The sequence below is a fragment of the Saccopteryx bilineata genome, chromosome 2 (genome assembly GCF_036850765.1).
Source record: "Saccopteryx bilineata isolate mSacBil1 chromosome 2, mSacBil1_pri_phased_curated, whole genome shotgun sequence".
In the NCBI taxonomy this organism is placed as follows: domain Eukaryota; kingdom Metazoa; phylum Chordata; class Mammalia; order Chiroptera; family Emballonuridae; genus Saccopteryx; species Saccopteryx bilineata.
In genome coordinates, this window is record NC_089491.1 from 244,217,465 (window position 1) to 244,234,643 (window position 17,179).

A 17,179-nucleotide genomic window follows, 5' to 3' on the forward strand; every position below is an offset into this window, starting at 1 on the left:
CAAGGCACATATGAAAGTTGATGCTTCCAGCTCCTCCCCCCCTTCTCTCTCTCTGTCTCTCCCTCTCCTCTCTAAAAATGAATAAATAAAAAGAAAATTGTAAAAAAAAAAAAAAAGAAAGAAAGAAAGCATCAACTCCCATATGTGCCTTGACCAGGCAAGCCCAAGGTTTTGAACCGGCAACCTCAGTGCTCCAGGTCGATGCTTTACCCACTTCGCCACCACAGGTCAGGCTGATTCATTATTTGAATTCCTTGTGATGCAGGATAAGTCACTTTCACCTGTCCCAGATCATGGGATGCCATTGACACCTCACTCCCAGACAGTGCTGTTGGACCCACCAGTGCTGGGCGTCAGAACTGGTGGAGATAGTAAGTACATTTAATGAGCCTTCAAGGACCTGGCGATGATGGGCCGATGGGATATAAATCTGAACTGACCTGGAGGTTCTTGTCCACCTCACTTCTGGCTAGCTTAGTAGGACTTAGCCAACTTCTGGTTGGCTCACCAGGTCCGAATGGCAGCTGATGGCAGCTGTGGTTTTCCTTTCTAAGAAGGTCATTTCTTCAAACAGGGAACCTCCAACATTATATAGATACATAAATGTTTCCTTGATGTTACTAAGTCTGTATTACATGCTTGGAACTATTTACTCTCTAAGCCATTGTGAGGCAGACCCAGTGTGGGAACAAGTCAACTCTCCAAGGGCAGCAGAAAGGAAAGATGAGAAGTACCCCTAAGATAGCAGACACTAGAATCACTCTCATGCACATTTCCTGTTTTGAGAGATAACAAAATCTTATTGTTTAAGGCAACTGAGTAAAAACTTTCTGTACTGGTATAGTACTTGATCATGTTAAAGAATTTGCACTCTATTTTTTAATTTTCTAAAAGTGTTTTAGCTGTTTCCAGATCTTGGCTATTGTAAATAACCCAATAAATTCAATGGAAAGAAATGTTATTTTATTAGTGTGTTGAGTGCTTTTCTCCATCTATTGAGATGATTATATGGCATTCTTTGTCATTTATTAATATGTAAATTATATAAGTAGATTTTCTCATATTGAAAGTGAACAATTGCTTTGCTCAAATAAACCCTACTTAGTTATTATGTTTTGGCTTGGATTTCTTAAATGTACTTAGAATTGTTGCATCTGTATTTCTTAGTGATATTTACTCTGATTTTCTTTTGCTCCCCTTGGTTAGCTGGTTTGCCTGATAAAATGAGCTTGGCAGAATTCCATCTTTTCCTATTATCTGGAACAACTTGTATGAGATAGAGGTGCCCTATTTTTGTAAAAACCTCCACAACCTTCTTTGGGCTTGGAGCCCTGCAGTATGTGGAGCCCCCTTGTGTCTGGGAATGCTTTGAATAAAAGGTCAATTATTTAAACTTTTCAAAGACATATAGTCAAATTTAAAAGTTTTTGTATGAGTAGTTGTGCATGTAAGAGCTTCACATTATTCAAAAATATTTATTTTTGGTCTGATTGAGCTGTGTTTTCAGAGAAATATATAATAAAGTCCCATATATAACTTTGAATTTTTCAAAAATTTTTTGTAATAATGTTATTTTCAACTTTATAAAATTTGAGGCTACATTGTTAAAATTTTACATGATTTGGATTACGGGTTTTTTTGTATGTTGCTTTTTGTATTTAAGTAATATCATTCCTTAACTCAACTAAATCCTTTTCACCTTAAACTTTATTTTGTCGTTTATTAAGTATTGCTGTATCCACTTCTTGGGGAATCACATTTGCTGTGTGTGTGTGTGTGCGCGTGTGTGTGCGTGTGTGTGTGTGTGTGTGTATGTGTGTAGTTTCTGCAATTGTGTCAGTGAATTCTGTCTGATCTAATTTTACATTTTCACCCCTCGTGGCCTGGCTTAATGCCGTTAAGCCCCAATCCCATACCTGATCATCAGACTTCTGTCAATACAAATTGGTAAAATCCTGACACTCTTTACTCTATAGACTGTTTGCTCCTGGACCAGGCCTTGTACTTTACTACTGGGCTGTGGTAGGGTAGGGAGGGTTGGTTTGCACCCTAGAAGATAAAAGGTTTTCTGATTTTCTACCTTTTCCCTGAGTTAGCTTTAATTTTTTTTAAGTTTTCTTTTCTCCTTGTGTACTTTTCTTAGGCTGTACAGTTATCCTGACCACTTTGTAGTCTTTGCATCCACCATCATTGTCAAGGAAACTAGCTCCTAGTTCCTGCTCACCTACTTGCACTTCTCCCCAAACCTCAGAAGGTGATAATTCAAGTTGTCACCAATGGCAACTATATCCCATGTCCCATCCCCAGAGGTTATCTGTGTGTTTATTAAACACCTTTTTCCCTAATCCCCAAACCTCATTTTAAGGGTCTATTTTCTGGGGCCACTTCTGGTATCAATTACTCAACCAGGGCCCTGGCCGTTTGGCTCAGTGGCAGAGCATTGGCTCAGCATGTGGAAGACCCAGGTTCAATTCTCAGTCAGGGCACACAGGAGAAGCGACCATCTGCTTCTCCACCTTTCCCCTCTCCTTTCTTTCTCTCTATCTCTCTCTTCCTCTCTCGCAGTCATGGTTAGGTTGGAGCAAGTTGGCCCCAGGCACTGAGGATGGCTGCATGACCTTCACCTCAGGTGCTAAAATAGCTCGGTTGTTGAGCAACAGAGCAATGGCCCCAGATGGGCAGAGCATCACCTGATAGGGGGCTTGCTGAGTGGATCCTGGTCAGGTGCATTCAGGAGTCTGTCTCTTTGTCTCCCAGCTTCTCTCTTACAAAAAAAAATTACTCAGAAACCAGCTTGGTTTCTAGCAGGAAGGAAAGAAGATGCTCAAAAGTGGTAATTGAGGTGCACATGGTTAAGGTGAAAGTTAGAGAAACCAATAAGGAATACTGAAACACACTGGGAAGCCACTTCCACCCTGAGGCCAAGGGTTTAGGGGAGTGAGCTGTTACCAGAGGCTGACCAGTTGTGCAGCTGGAACATTGACATGGCCTCTGTGGGCTGCCCTGTGGCCTCCTGTAGCACCTGGATCTCCCAACCAAGCTCCGGGTTCTGCTGGGCTTCTTCCTTCCTTTGTGGTGATAGGCATCAACCAGGGTGTTCTAAGTGGCTTTTCCCTCTTAGCTGGTCTTACTTGTTTTCTGTCTCTATGATTCCTGTTTTTTTCAGACCTCTGAGCATTTTCCCCTTGCTTTTGCATTTAGTTATCTGTTCACTTATTGAAAATAATATTTATCTTCTTGATCATTTTCACTGTTTGGTGCAAGGCAGGACCATTGCAGATATGTTCATTTAGCTAACTTGAAACTAAAACCCTCTGTATGTTCCAACAAGAATGTCGAAATTTACAAATTTACAATTCCTTGGCTCTAACTCTGACATCCACAAAACTGTAAAATCATGTTTGTTTTTTTGTTTTGTTTTGGTTTTTTTTTTTGCATTTTTCTGAGGCTGGAAACAGGGAGAGACAGACAGACTCCTGCATGCGCCCGACCGGGATCCACCCGGCACGCCCACCATGGGGCAAAGCTCTGCCCACCAGGGGGCGATGCTCTGCCCATCCTGGGTGTCGCCATGTTGCGACCAGAGCCACTCTAGCGCCTGAGGCAGAGGCCACAGAGCCATCCCCAGCGCCCGGGCCATCTTTGCTCCAATGGAGCCTTGGCTGCGGGAGGGGAAGAGAGAGACAGAGAGGAAGGCGCGGCGGAGGGGTGGAGAAGCAACTGGGCGCTTCTCCTGTGTGCCCTGGTCGGGAATCGAACCCGGGTCCTCCGCATGCTAGGCCGACACTCTACCGCTGAGCCAACCGGCCAGGGCGTGTTTGTTTTTTTTTAACCAATCATTTGGCAGCTAAGCTTGACCAAATGTAAATTGATTAGGAAACAAAACCCATCATGAATTGACACGCCACTTTTTAATTGTCTTATTTATCCTTAATATGAATGCTCAGATGTTTCACTGCTGAAATATGAATACATTTTCCACAATTGATATAGAGTTCTTTTGTTAAAAATAGCCTTTTCTATGATTTGAGCTTTGTGCAGGTGAGGGAGTTTAGCAAATGCACCTGTTACTTTGCAGATCCAGCCCAGGCTCTCTCATGACTTGGGGCAAGCTGTTTGGGCAAAGCTTTGCTTCTGCAGAAATCAAATAGGGGCATATCTGCACTGGTTTCAGTTGGCTACTGTGGGTCGGAAGTGATCTAAAAGCAATATTTTGTCTACTGTGTAGCACAATGCCTGATCCACAGCGAGCTCTCAGTAACTGAAATAGCCTTGTTCATTCTAGCAAGAAACTTAACACACCATACTGGGCATACTGTTCTGTAACTTGCTTTCTAAATTTAACACTATGTTGTAGACTTATTTCTGCATCATTAATTTGATCTTTGTGTTTTCATGGTTTTCTAATGTCATCTCTGTTGACCCCTATAATGCATTTTCCCTACTACCACCCAGAAGTACTTGCTGAAATATGAATTTGAATCTTGCTTGGCTCCTCTTTTCCTTAGAGGGTCAAGTCCAAACTCCCATCAGTCTCTGAGTGCTTTGCTTCTGCAGTATCAGTTGCTAAGCCTGTCACCATTTTTTGTTATTATTGGTCCACTTTAGGAATTCGAAGTATTTCTCTATTTCTGAAAAAATCCCTTGTAATTTCTGGGCATTGTATATTCACACTTTTTTTTGTTGTGGCCTAAATATCTTTCCACACTTATACACCCAGTGAATTTCTCACCCTTTAAGGGCCTGCTCAAATGAATGAACTCTTTCTGGCCTAAGTGAACCTCTCCCTCCTCATAATACCTGGCCAGAGGTTTCCTTACTGTGGCACTTCCCATTCCGCACTGAGGCTTGAACTTCTCCTTTATACCACGGTCATCTCCTCGAGGCTGAAGGGCCTGAGCATGGGAAACACATCTTAGATCTCCGGACCTCCAGAGTCCAGCACACAGCATCACTCAGAGACACACACACCTTTTTGAACAAATAAAAAAATAGATTATTTCTATACCTTGCACATACTTGTATAATTCTATAATTCAGAAAGTAAGGATTTTTTGTTGTTTGTTTGTTTTACATATCTATTTCCTCTAGTGAACAGTAGTCTCGTTGAGGACCGGGGCCAGATTGTATTTGTTGCTGCCTCTTCATTGTCTGGCACAGAACCTGACAGAATAGATGAAAAAGTGACAAACAGGGCTAAATTTAACCAGAAGGAGAAACATCTCAACGAGGTAAGTGAATTCTGTAAAGTGGTGCATGTAGCCAGTCGAGGAGCTGGGGTTAGAATTCTGGTCGTCAGATTGCTGGGCAGTACTTTCTCTTCCATTCCCAGCTCCCTGCTGGCTGTTTGATGTGCTTCTCTTCTGTCACCGAGAGGTTGCTCCACTTTTTTGCTTATTCACTGGCAGAGTTGTAGTTTTACAGGGAATCTGGTTTCTCTCTTTTCAGTTAGCCCAACATTTCTCTTTGAGCACTTTGCTTGCTGGTGTTTAGTTTCTATAGTTGTCATCACATCAGGAAGCTTTGGTAACATCTCTGCCATTGTTTTGTAATGAAAGAAAGAGGCCACAGTAATCTTGCAGCACAACTTAGAATTCTATATTGGGGTTTTTTTTCTCACTGCAGAGTCTGGCTTCTGCATCATCAGTACCGCTGTGCAGGTGGGAGGAAACCATAGTAGGGATTTGTTCCATTTAATTTTCTCTTTCTTCATTTTCTTGATAAATTTAAACCAGGGGAGGGTGGCATGGAGTTAAGGGGAGAGTCTCCTCCATCCTCACCTTCTGCCTTTCCGCCGGCCAGGGTCCCTTGCCTGGCTCTCTTCAGCACAGTCCCCGCACCTGCTCTTCCTGGGCACAGTTTCAGCAGCCCTGTCTGCCATCAGCCCCACCTCACCCTTAGAACTGAAACCTGAGATGGCTTCACTTGTTTACACCCTCACCCTTCAATTTATTATCCCTCTTGGCTGTATCACATACCACTTTTTTTTAACCCAAAGGAACTTTCTAGACCCCAATCCTAGTGCCCATCTACTTTAAAGGTCCCTTGGCAGAAAATCTGACTGTGGACATTTGTCTCCAGGTAGTCTCTTTTCCTCCCTCCCTCCCTCCCTCCTCCCCTTCCTTCCTTCAGTCTTCTTCCTTTTTTTTAACTGAGAGGAGGGAAGATAGTGAGGTAGACTCCCATATACACCCCGACAAGGATCCACCTGGCAACTCTTGTCTGGGAATGATGCTTGAATCAACAGAACAGTTTTTAGCACCTAAGGATGATGCACTCGACCAACTGAGCTACCCTCAGCACCCAGGGCTACTGGCTGGAGGACTGGAGGATGAAAAGAGGGAGAGAAGGGGGAGAGAGAGGGGATGAGAAACAGATGGTTGCTTTTCATGTGTGCCTTGACCAGGGAATCAAACCCAGGATGTTCACACACTGGGCTGATGCTCTGTCCATGTCCACACGCTGGGCCAATGCTCTATCCACTGAGCCAACCAGCCAGTGCCAGGTTGACTCTTTCTTACAGTGATTAAACAAGAAAGCCCTTTCATCCATGACAGCCATTGGCTATGCTCTTAACTCTGGGTGTCCCCTTTCCTATATTGGGAATCTAGTTTATGGATCACCCACTCATCTCTTCATTGACAGCATCTTTTCCTGAAACTGGCTCTCATCCCGGCCACAGACTTTTTGATAGGCTTTCCTGGCTCCCCTCCCCCACCTGATAAAATAGACTGAGCCAATCACCCTTATGGGAAAGCCGCAGGTGCACACTGACCCCAGCAAGTTAAGTGTGGATTTCAGAATATGCCAACTCCAGATCACTGATAGAGTCATGTGAACTTTTATTACTTTGTTTTAGAGATACTTTTATTCACTTCACCCCATAGTAAAATTAAAGTGCATATTAGTTTCAGTATAAGATTTTTGCAAAACCAAGACTACCTTTGACAGTTCTAATCGTCTTCCTATTAAATCATACACGGTTTTTCCTAGCCTAAGTGTATTTGGCATAATTTGACTGAAGTAGTTTCACAAAGACCAATGACTTTTTAAAATCTTTTTATCTCAAAGAAGGGCCAGTTTTGTCTTCTCTATGTCTTGTTGTGCAAATTAATTATCCAAGACTTAAAAAATTTTTTTTGAAAGGAAGAGGTGGACAGTGTAATTTTATTGAAATGTTTTAGTACAATGTTGGAGAATCTTAAAACCCTATATTCTAAACCAAGGCAAGCACTGCAAATGATACTCCTGAACCTAGCTGACATATCTAACCAAGGAAAGTCAATTTAATATCATTTAAGTTGGAGGCTAAAGAATTTTGATATATTTGTATTTCTCTGCCCCCCTCCCTCACTGAGGGCTAGACACACTTGAGTCTCCTCCCATTCAGCAGGGTTGGACAGGACTGATGTATCTGGTGGTCTCACTTAAAAGTTTGCACATCACTTGCAGCAAGAAATGTGAACATTCTTGGATGAAAATATAGTTGATCTGTATTAACAATGGACTTGACCAGACTACAATATCATTCTTTCTGGAAAGACATTTTAAGATACAGCAGAATGCTAGTTTCTGTAACAACTAAAATGATACTTTCTAACTTCAATTCAACCTCTGCGATGTGAAGTTTGAAACCTTGAAGATTGCTGTTCAAGTATATTAACAACTTAAATAGATTTGATGTTCCACCCACAAAATCAAGGTCAGAGAATTTATTCTCTACTAGCTTTTAAGATTCAGCAGAAGGGACAGCCTGTCATTTATTATTCCCAGGCTTTGTCCATGCAGCCTCTCATGGAGCCGAAGAATTCAGTTACTTTTCCATCAAAGCGCATATAATGAAATTCATGGAGTCAGTGCTAGACCTCCCCCGGAAGCAGCAAGGCACTGTATTTAGGAGAATGTTGTGAAGGGCCAGCTAGTGAATAATGCAATCCTCAGTGTATGTCCCCTCTAGACTCACTTGTGGGCTACTTTTTGAACATTATCCTAACAGGGTAATTGCAGTTTACCTATTTGAACTTTCTTCTGTAAGCATCTCCTACAAACATTTTCCAGATAGCAGCTTTAGTTAAAATCATCAGTGCCTTGAGACTTGCTAATTCTGATTACAAAAGGCGAAGGAAGGAACATTTACTTGAAACAAATAATGTGTAAATGTACCTTTGGTGGAGGTCATAAAAGTTCACCTTTTTAGTTAAGTCAAAACAAAATCATGAACAGGCTATTAAATTTGAGGGCATTGAGGGGAACCTTTGTTTTGATGGAAACCCACAGTATGAAATTATTGGAAAGAAATGCAAATAAAAGCTGTAGCTAAAAATATCATATGAAAGAACATGAAGCTAGGACACCTGTTCATCCAGGGTGGCACAGGAAAACCCCACTGGGACAGCGAACCTGGAGACTCGACTGCAAAAATGGGTTTTAAATCAAATCTTTTGCTGAATGCAATTTCGGAATTTTAGGTCATGCCATTTCAAGTAAGTATGGTGTAACATGTTTTTAAGAAGCAATAATAACAGTAATAATACTGAACCACATTGCCTCTGGTATAGCTAATGTCTGCCCCCAAATGGATATATCTGTGGCTGTCTTAAGCTTAATAAAATTTGATTTAAATTAAATACAATAACCAAGATGGTTGATATGAAACCTGGTTACTAAAAGGAAAGATAAAAAATTTACAGTATTATACATTTTTAAATTATTTATTTATTTATTCATTTTTTTAGAGAGGAGAGGGAGAGAGAGATAGAAGAGACAGAGAGAGAGAAGGGGGGAGGAGCTGGAAGCATCAACTCCCATATGTGCCTTGACCAGGCAAGCCCAGGGTTTCGAACAGACAACCAATTTCCAGGTCGATGCTTTATCCGCTGCGCCACCACAGGTCAGGCTATTATACATTTTTTTAAGATTCACTCAGAAGTAAAGGGCTAATTCTGCACAGGGCTTTGCCCAGATGTCCATAGGCATTACCATTCTCTATCTCCATAGAAGGCTTTATTCTGAACTCCAAAAAATATATATAGACTATAAACTTCTATAGTAAATTATACACTTGAAAGTTGTAGCCTAGCCTGACCAGGTGGTGACACAGTAGATAGAGCATCAGATTGGGATGCAGACGACCCAGCTTTGAATCCCCAAAGTCGCCGGCTTGAACGTGGGCTCACCAGTTTGAGCCCCAGGTAGCTGGCTTGAGCGAGAGGTCACTCGGTCTGCTGTGCCCCCTGGTCAAGGCACATATGAGAAATCAATCAATGAATAACTAAGATGCTGCAATGAAGAATTGATGCTTCTCATCTCTCTCCCTTCCTGCCTATCTCTATTTGTCCCTCTTTCTGTCTCTCTGTCCCTGTCTCTCTCACTAGAAAAGAAAAGGAAGGAAGGAAGGAAGGGAGGGAGGGAGGGAGGAAGGAAGGAAGAAAGGAAAGAGAGAGAGAGAGAGAGAGAGAGAGAGAGAGAGAAAGAAAGAAAGAAAGAAAGTTGTAGCTTCAAAGTACTGACAGAACAAAAGAAAAAGTCACCTGTCAGAACAAGTCAATGAGGCTTCCGATCAAGATTGTGGTGTAGGTAAATGCAGTACTTGAATCCTCCTACAACCACATCAAAATTACAGCTAAACTATAGAACAATCATCATTCAGAACCACCTGAAATCTAGCTGACTAGTAGTCCTATGACTAGAGACTTAAAAGAAGTCACATGGAGACTGGTAGGAGGGGCAGAGGTGCGGAATGAGCTGGCCCTCTACCCATGTGTGGCAGATAAAAAATTAAGGGTATCTCAGTAGAGATCTCCTCTGAGGAGTGAGAGGTCCTAGTCCAGGGTTCCAGAGCCAGGAAGAAAAGTCCTCATAACTTCTATCTGTAAAAACCAGTGGGGATTATAGCTGAGGGAACAGAGGGCTACTGGAGTCCCAGGCATTCCTCTTAAAGGGCCCACACACAGACTTACTATGACTCACTCCTTCTGAGCTCCAGTAATGGGGCAGCAGCTTGAAAAAGCAACAGAGACGTATAGGGAGGAGCTGAAATGCCCAGCATAATTTTCAGGCCAGCACGAGACACGAGACATGAAACACAACCCTATTTTATGGAAGCCAGAGAAAGTAGTACAATATTTTCCAAGGGCTAAAAGAAAGCAACTTCCAGGCACACTGCTCCCCCTTTAATCACACAACACTTCTAACACCGGACGTGTGGGGTTTTCCACACCAACCAATTCTCCTGCTCTCTAAGCAGATACCAACGAGGCATCCTACAATTGAACTCAGTCCTGATACTGGCTCCCCGGAGTCAGCACAGATCTCAAATCTAGCTCCCTCATTCCAGATGCCAGTCCCAGCTTGTCACTTGTACTCCTGACCAACAGGCTACAAATCAGTTCCCCTGCCTTCCTCCACACGTTGGAGCATTTCCTAGAACTGCTCACAGGATGAAGTGCCATGCTTACTTCAGTTTACTGGTTTATAACAAAGGATCGAACGCAGGAACGGCCATATGGGAGAGATGCATTGTGCCAGGTATGGGAAGAGACACGAAGCTTCCACGCCCTCACTGGGTGCACCATCCTCCTGGCACCGCAATGCATTCACCAACCTGGAAGCTCCCTGGACTTCTTCGATAAAGAGTCTGTATGGAGGTTTCATGACGTAGGCATGATTGGTGAAATCATTGTCCATTGGTAATTAATTCAACTTCTAGTTCCTTTCCCTCCCCAGAGGTTAGTGTCAGGGAGTGTGTGTGTGGAAATGAAAGTTCCAACCCTCTAATCACGTGGTTGGGTCCCCTAGCAACCAGCCCCTTATCCTTAAGGGCTTTCTAAAAGTCATCTCATTAATACAAACTCATGTGTGCTTGCAAAAAGGCTTGTTAGGAATAACAGAAGATGTTCTTCTTATCCTTATAACGCAGAAAATTCTAAGTGTCTCAGGAACTCTGTTCCAGGAACTGGGAATGAAGACCAAATATATATATATTTCTTATTATATGATATACCACAATATCACACAACTGCAAATTCTAGATTTGTCAAAAATAACTTTCACCAAGAGAGGTAGGAGTGTAATGCTATAGACAATGAAGAGAGGGTTCAAGCATTTGCCAAAATCCAACACTGTTCATAACAAAAAATATCTCAGCAAATAAGAAATAGACGAGATCGGGCGCGTTCAGGGTGGTATGGCCATAGACGCAAATAAGAAATAGAAGGAAATCACTTCAACAACATATACACAAACCCCACAGCTAACATATTTAATGGTGAAAGACAGAATGTTTTCCACCTGAGACTGAGAATAAAGTAAATATGTCAACTCTCACCATTCTTATCAGTGTAGTACTAGAAATTCTAGCTACCACAATAGATTCTTAAAAAAAAAAAAAAAAGATAAGAGGTTAGAAAAAAAACACACACACACACACACAAAAAACACACCTGTATTTGCAGATGACATGATTGCATATGTAGAAAATCCCAAGCAATTGAATTTTCAATTTCTAAAATCTTTTAGAATTAATAAGTCAGTTTACCAAGTTCACTGAATATAAATCAATAAGAAACTCAATTGCATTTCTATTTCTTTTGGTTGAAAACATTAATTACTCAAAGTGATTCTGTAATATTGAACTCATATGCTAACAATTAAAATGTTGAACTGGACTTACAAATACAATGCCATTTAAAATTGTTGAAAGAAAGTGAGGTCCTGGCTGGTCAGCTTAGTGGTAGAGCATCAGCACAGAATGTGGATGTCCTGGGTTCGATCCCTGGTCAGGGCACACAGGAGAAGCAACCATCTGCTCCACCCTTCCACTCCCCTTTCTCTTTCTCTCTCTTTCCCCTCCCCCCCTCCCACAGCCATGGCTCCCTTGGTTCAAGCACATTGGGGGTGGGGGGTGCTGAGGAAATAGTCCAGTTGCTGAGCAATGGAGCAACAGCCCCAGCTGGGCAGAACATCGCCCAGTAGGGGGCTTGCCAGGTAGATCCGCACCAGGATGCATGTGGGAGTCTGTCTTTCTGCCTCCCAGCCTATCAGTTAAAAAAGAAGAAAGAGCCTGACCTGTGGTGGCGCAGTGGATAAAGCGTCAACCTGGAAATGCTGAGGTCGCCCATTCGAAACCCTGGGCTTGCCTGGTCAAGGCACATATGGGAGTTGATGCTTCCAGCTTCTCTCCTCCTTCTCTCTCTCTGTCTCTCCTCTCTCTCTCTCTCTCTCTCTCTCTCTCTCAGACTCTCTCCCTCTCCTCTTTAAAATGAATAAATAAAAATTTAAAAAAAAATAAAAAAAGAAACATTAAAAAAGAAGAAAGAAGGAAAGAAAGAAAAAAATGAAATACTGAGGTATAAATCTAACAAAATATGCATAGAATCTGTATGTTGAAAATCACCAAATTCTGATGAAAAAAAAGTGGAGATATAGCATGTTCATGGATTTGAAGACTTAACATAGTAGAGAGTTCTTTCTCCCCAATTAGATCTATAGCTCTAATCCAATTCTTATAAAAAAATTTAGCATAGCTTTTTCTAGAAATAGATAGCTTATTCTAAATTGTATACAAAAAGGCACAGATTCTAGGGTATTTGAAAAAATCTTGACAAAGAAGGATGAAGTTTTGCTGTAAATCCAAATTTATTAAACAAGATATATTCAGAGAAGATAAATATGTATTATGCCTCTGTGCAAGATATAGAAAGCCTCAAAGGTCCATTGCTTCCCACTTAAAAATGTGAAAAAGATGGATGACCTACAATATTTTCTGGGAGTTGAATTTTCAAGGAGGAACATATACTGTGGTGAGTGAGACAAGAGAAAAACCCCCACACTGATCTCTGATAACTACAGTCTTGATTTCAACTAGATGTCATAGGCTTTGTTCTTTCAAATAGGAGAGGAAAAGCAAAGACTTCAAGAAGAATGTATCAGAAGATTTCTTTTTGCATCATCATCACAGGAACTTCGAGCCCAGCATGTCCAAAACTGGGCCCATCACTCTTCTCCCTCTAGTGAAAGCTCTATCACTTCCTCTGTTTCCCATCTCAGTAAATGCCCCGTCATCTAACCAAGTCACTTAAACCTGAAACTTATCAGTCGTCCTATACTCCCCTTTCTCCTGTCCAATCAATTTTCAAGAGCTACCAATTTCACTTGAAAAAGACTTGACCCCTTAACCCACTCCCTCTTCTTGCTTCGCATTACTACCAGGAGAACAATCCAGCCCTCATCCTTGCATCACCAGGTCTGTTGAGATGATTTGTTTATTTCCCATCGAGCCTCTGCCTTGCAGCCAGTCGTTTCCATAAAGCGAAATTCTGACTTGGTTTCTGCTTGAAATCTCTGGCAAAAGAACGAATGATCTACTTAACACTGCATCCACGATCCTCCCTGACTTGCCTCCTCCGGATCTGATGATCACTCCAGCCCCATCTTCTAATACTTTGTAACTAAAGGATTCAAACTGTTGTTCTTGCACATACTTGTGTGAATACTTGATACTATTCCCACGGGTCAGAACAGTTTTCCACTTTTCTTCGCTCTGATAGTTCTCATTCGTTTACCAACATTCGGCGTGAGAAAACTATATATACCCCTCAGGGCAGCCTGTGCCCCTCACCTGTACGTTCATTGCTTCCATCGCATTGAAAACGATTTCTTTGTGCTTAAGACTCATCCCTTAGCCCAAAGCGCTGTCTGGCACCAAAGGGACCTTGCTGAAGTTGCTGAACCGGTCGAATCAAAGCTCCCCTGTTTTCTGATGCATGGCGTGGGCTAAGTTGTCCTCCTTTCCTCCCACTCATGTTTGCCTTTCTGTCCCAATTGGTTGGTGATACACAGTGTAAGGAAACTCAAGGTCAGTGTGTTTTCCCGGGACCCCTCCCACGCACTTCCCTCGCGGAAAGACGTCTGCGCACGTGAGGCTCGAGGTCCCAGGTCTGACGCGGAGCTCCGCCCTTCTCGCTGCCCCGAGCCCCAGATCTGGCAGGTCCCGGGACTCAGTGCGAAGCTGCGGTGGCGGCTCGCACGTGTCAGGCTCCGGCACCCAGCGCACCTGAACCCGGCCGGACCCAGCGCGGAACCTCGGTGTCCTGGCCTCGCGGTGATGAGTACCCCGTCGTGCTTGAGGTGACCGTCGCTGCCCATGCCGCCTTACGTGGCGTTGGGGTCCCTTTGGTCTGGGACGCCCTCCTGGACCCTCAGACCTGCCCGAGACTCATCCAAGCCTTGTCCCCGCCAGCTTTCTCCCGCCCACGTTTAGTCGTGCCTGCACTGCGGAGTGTCTGTGCCTTGCTCCGGCTACTGGACACTGGGTCCTTCGCGAACCTGGTGGATAAAGTACTTCTACCTGAAATCGAGCTCCTTAGCCCTCTTCCCCTTTTCCCCAGGACCCTCTCCCCCGGTGCCCAGCCCTATCTTTGTGCGGGGGTGGGGCTGGGGGGCCGGAGGGGCACCTGGGTGGAAGCAGGCAAAGCTGCAGCTTTCCCGGTCGGGCCAGCCTGGGAGCGCTGAGACGGAGCCTCTGAGCGCCCCCTGCCTCCCCGCCGCCTCTACGGCAGCTTTCGGGTCCTAAGAGCTGGAAGAGGCCAGCGCATCCCCTTGCCACTGTTACTTCTTTCTCTTTCCAGGCCCTCTCTTTCATGGAAAAGAATCGCCTGCATCTTTCTCCTGCCAGTTATCTCATCGGGTTTTGCTCCTCGAGTAAAATATAAAAGCCAAGTTAATTTTCGAGGCGTTGGGTCGCAGCTGCCTCAGTACAGGTTTGCCTGAGTGGGGAGAGCGGGGAACTTTCTTTTACTGGAGAAAAATAACAGCAGAAGCAGGTACAGAGCGTGTCCTGCTAATGTGTCCTGCTAACAAGAACTTCTTTGCTAGGGCTTCGGCAGACTCTTCTCTCCATTTCTCTCCATCTCTCTCTCTCTCTCTCTCTCTCTCTCTGTCTTTCTTTCAGCAGATTTAATTGGTCTCATCTGACACCCCTTGAGCTGAAGGTCCGAGCTGTGGGACTTCAGGCAAAAAGCCCGCACTTCACCCTGGAGGGGCACAAGTTCTTGATCTTCGGGGGCTCCATCCACTATTTCCGAGTGCCCCAGGAGTACTGGAGAGACCGGCTCCTGAAGCTGAGGGCGTGTGGCTTCAACACAGTCACCACGTGAGCGTGAGCGCTGCCCCCCCCCCCGCCCTGTGTGACCCTGCTGCCCCACCAGGAGCTTGTCCCATCTATATCTGGGCTCAGAGCTGGTGTGGGGAGCCTGGTGACAACCTCCCCCCCCCCCCGAAGCTGGAAACGGGGAGGCAGTCAGACAGACTCCGCATGCGCCGACTGGGATCCACCCGGCATGCCCACCAGGGGCGACGCTCTGCCCACCAGGGGGCGATGCCCTGCCCCTCTGGGGCGTCGCTCTGTTGCGTCCAGAGCCATTCTAGCGCCTGAGGCAGAGGGCACAGAGCCATCCTCAGCGCCCCGGCCATCTTTGCTCCAATGGAGCCTTGGCTGTGGGAGGGGAAGAGAGAGACAGAGAGGAAGGAGAGGGGGAGGGGGTGGAGAAGCAGATGAGTGCTTCTCCTGTGTGCCCTGGCTGGGAATCGAAACCGGGACTCCTGCACGCCAGGCCAACGCTCTACCACTGAGCCAACCGGCCAGGGCCTGGTGACAACCTTTTGATTGTGCCTTTTAGTCTTAAGGCTGACTTCCATCCCATCCTTAACTAAAACAACTCTTACCTGTGTTTGTGGAAATGAACATGTAGAGGAATAATAGTAGTATCAAAATGAACATGTAAGGAAATACTGGTATCACTAACGTGAAGCTTAATGGCATAAAGGGGACAAATACTACTGCAACTCAGTGATCACACAGCTCTGGTCTTCCGTGCCAGCTCTGCCTCCAACCATCACGCCGCCGGGCCCTGGTGTCATCATCTGTAAATGGGCAGAATAATAATTGCCTCATAAGGTTATGTTGATGAGTAAGTGAGGTAAAACCTTCACCTTATTCATGTGAAAGATGCCTATCACAATGATGGCGTGTAAATGTACTCACTTTGGGTGGCAGAAAGAAATACAAGCCCCGTTGAGTCCAGCAGAAGATTTACATATAAATTTGACCTGATTCAAGGTAAATTTAGCATGATAAATTTAGTATGATATTTAACACATGATTATGAGTTTAGTACCAAAAGGTCACATGTATTTAGGGATTACTGATGGCTGAGCATTTTCTAAGCATTTCCCCACAATCGCTGAATCCTCACAATGCACTGTGAGGAGACAGTTGAGTTCCCATGGGTGGGGCAAGGTGTCCAAGCAGGCAGGGCTTAGCTTGCTCCTGACCAGCACCTCCTCCCAGCAGCTCCTGGAGGTGGGACCACTCAGTTATGATTGAGGATGCCACCCACTCACAAACCACCAGGCAAATAACAACCTTGCCCAAAGCAAAAATCGTATTTGAATTAGGAACACTGGATCTATGTCCAGAAGAGTCTTGCAACTGAAAAAAATGCGGAGTCATTAAAGGTGGAGTAAAGGAAGAGCCCAAGGAGGTTCAGTGGAAGGCTGCACTGTGGCAGCTGCATGCAAAAGGATACGGGTTAATGCTAGGGGCAGGGTGTTCCTGAAGGTTAGCGGGAACCCACTCTCAGTGTAATGACCCTGCCATTGCCAGGACACGGAGATGCTAATTTCAATACAACTGCCATTATAAAGTAAGACTGCCAATTTTATGTGATTAGAGTATTTATAGACAGCCGGGCATGGGCTAAACCCTGAAAAACATCGATTTACCTTATCTTCATAGCAATCCTATGTGGTGTGTGGTGTTATCCCCACTGAGAAAACTCAGGTGGAGAGAGATTAAGACATTTCCCAAGACCACATGGTAATAGCAGAGGTATGCTCTGAATTCAGTCAAGCTCCAGGACCCAGCTGCTAAACAGCTCAGTGCTTTCATAATTGTGGACTTTGCTGCAAGATTGAGGCTTATGTCCACAGCACTTTGCACCCCTATTGCAAATCTCAGTGCCCTTTCAGCGCAGTTGATCATTTTGTGTTGCAGAATATATTTTTCTGTTTCTTCATAAGAACAGGCTTTGTCACCGGTAATTAGAAAGGTCTATTGTTTTCATGGTTGGGATCGGACTGTGCGATTTTATTAGTGTATATCAGAAAAAAGTAAGGGCAG

General features: G+C 44.2%; 1 protein-coding gene across 1 annotated transcript in view; it reads left to right on the forward strand.

Annotated features, from left to right (window-relative positions):
- The first annotated feature begins 14,104 nt into the window (after positions 1 to 14,104).
- Positions 14,105 to 17,179, forward strand: part of GLB1L3 (galactosidase beta 1 like 3) — a 31,904-nt gene continuing 28,829 nt past the window's right edge. The window contains exons 1-2 of the mRNA XM_066254457.1: positions 14,105 to 14,127; positions 14,954 to 15,151. Coding sequence (XP_066110554.1) covers positions 14,105 to 14,127; positions 14,954 to 15,151 — 221 coding nt within the window. The remainder of the gene's footprint in view (positions 14,128 to 14,953; positions 15,152 to 17,179) is intronic.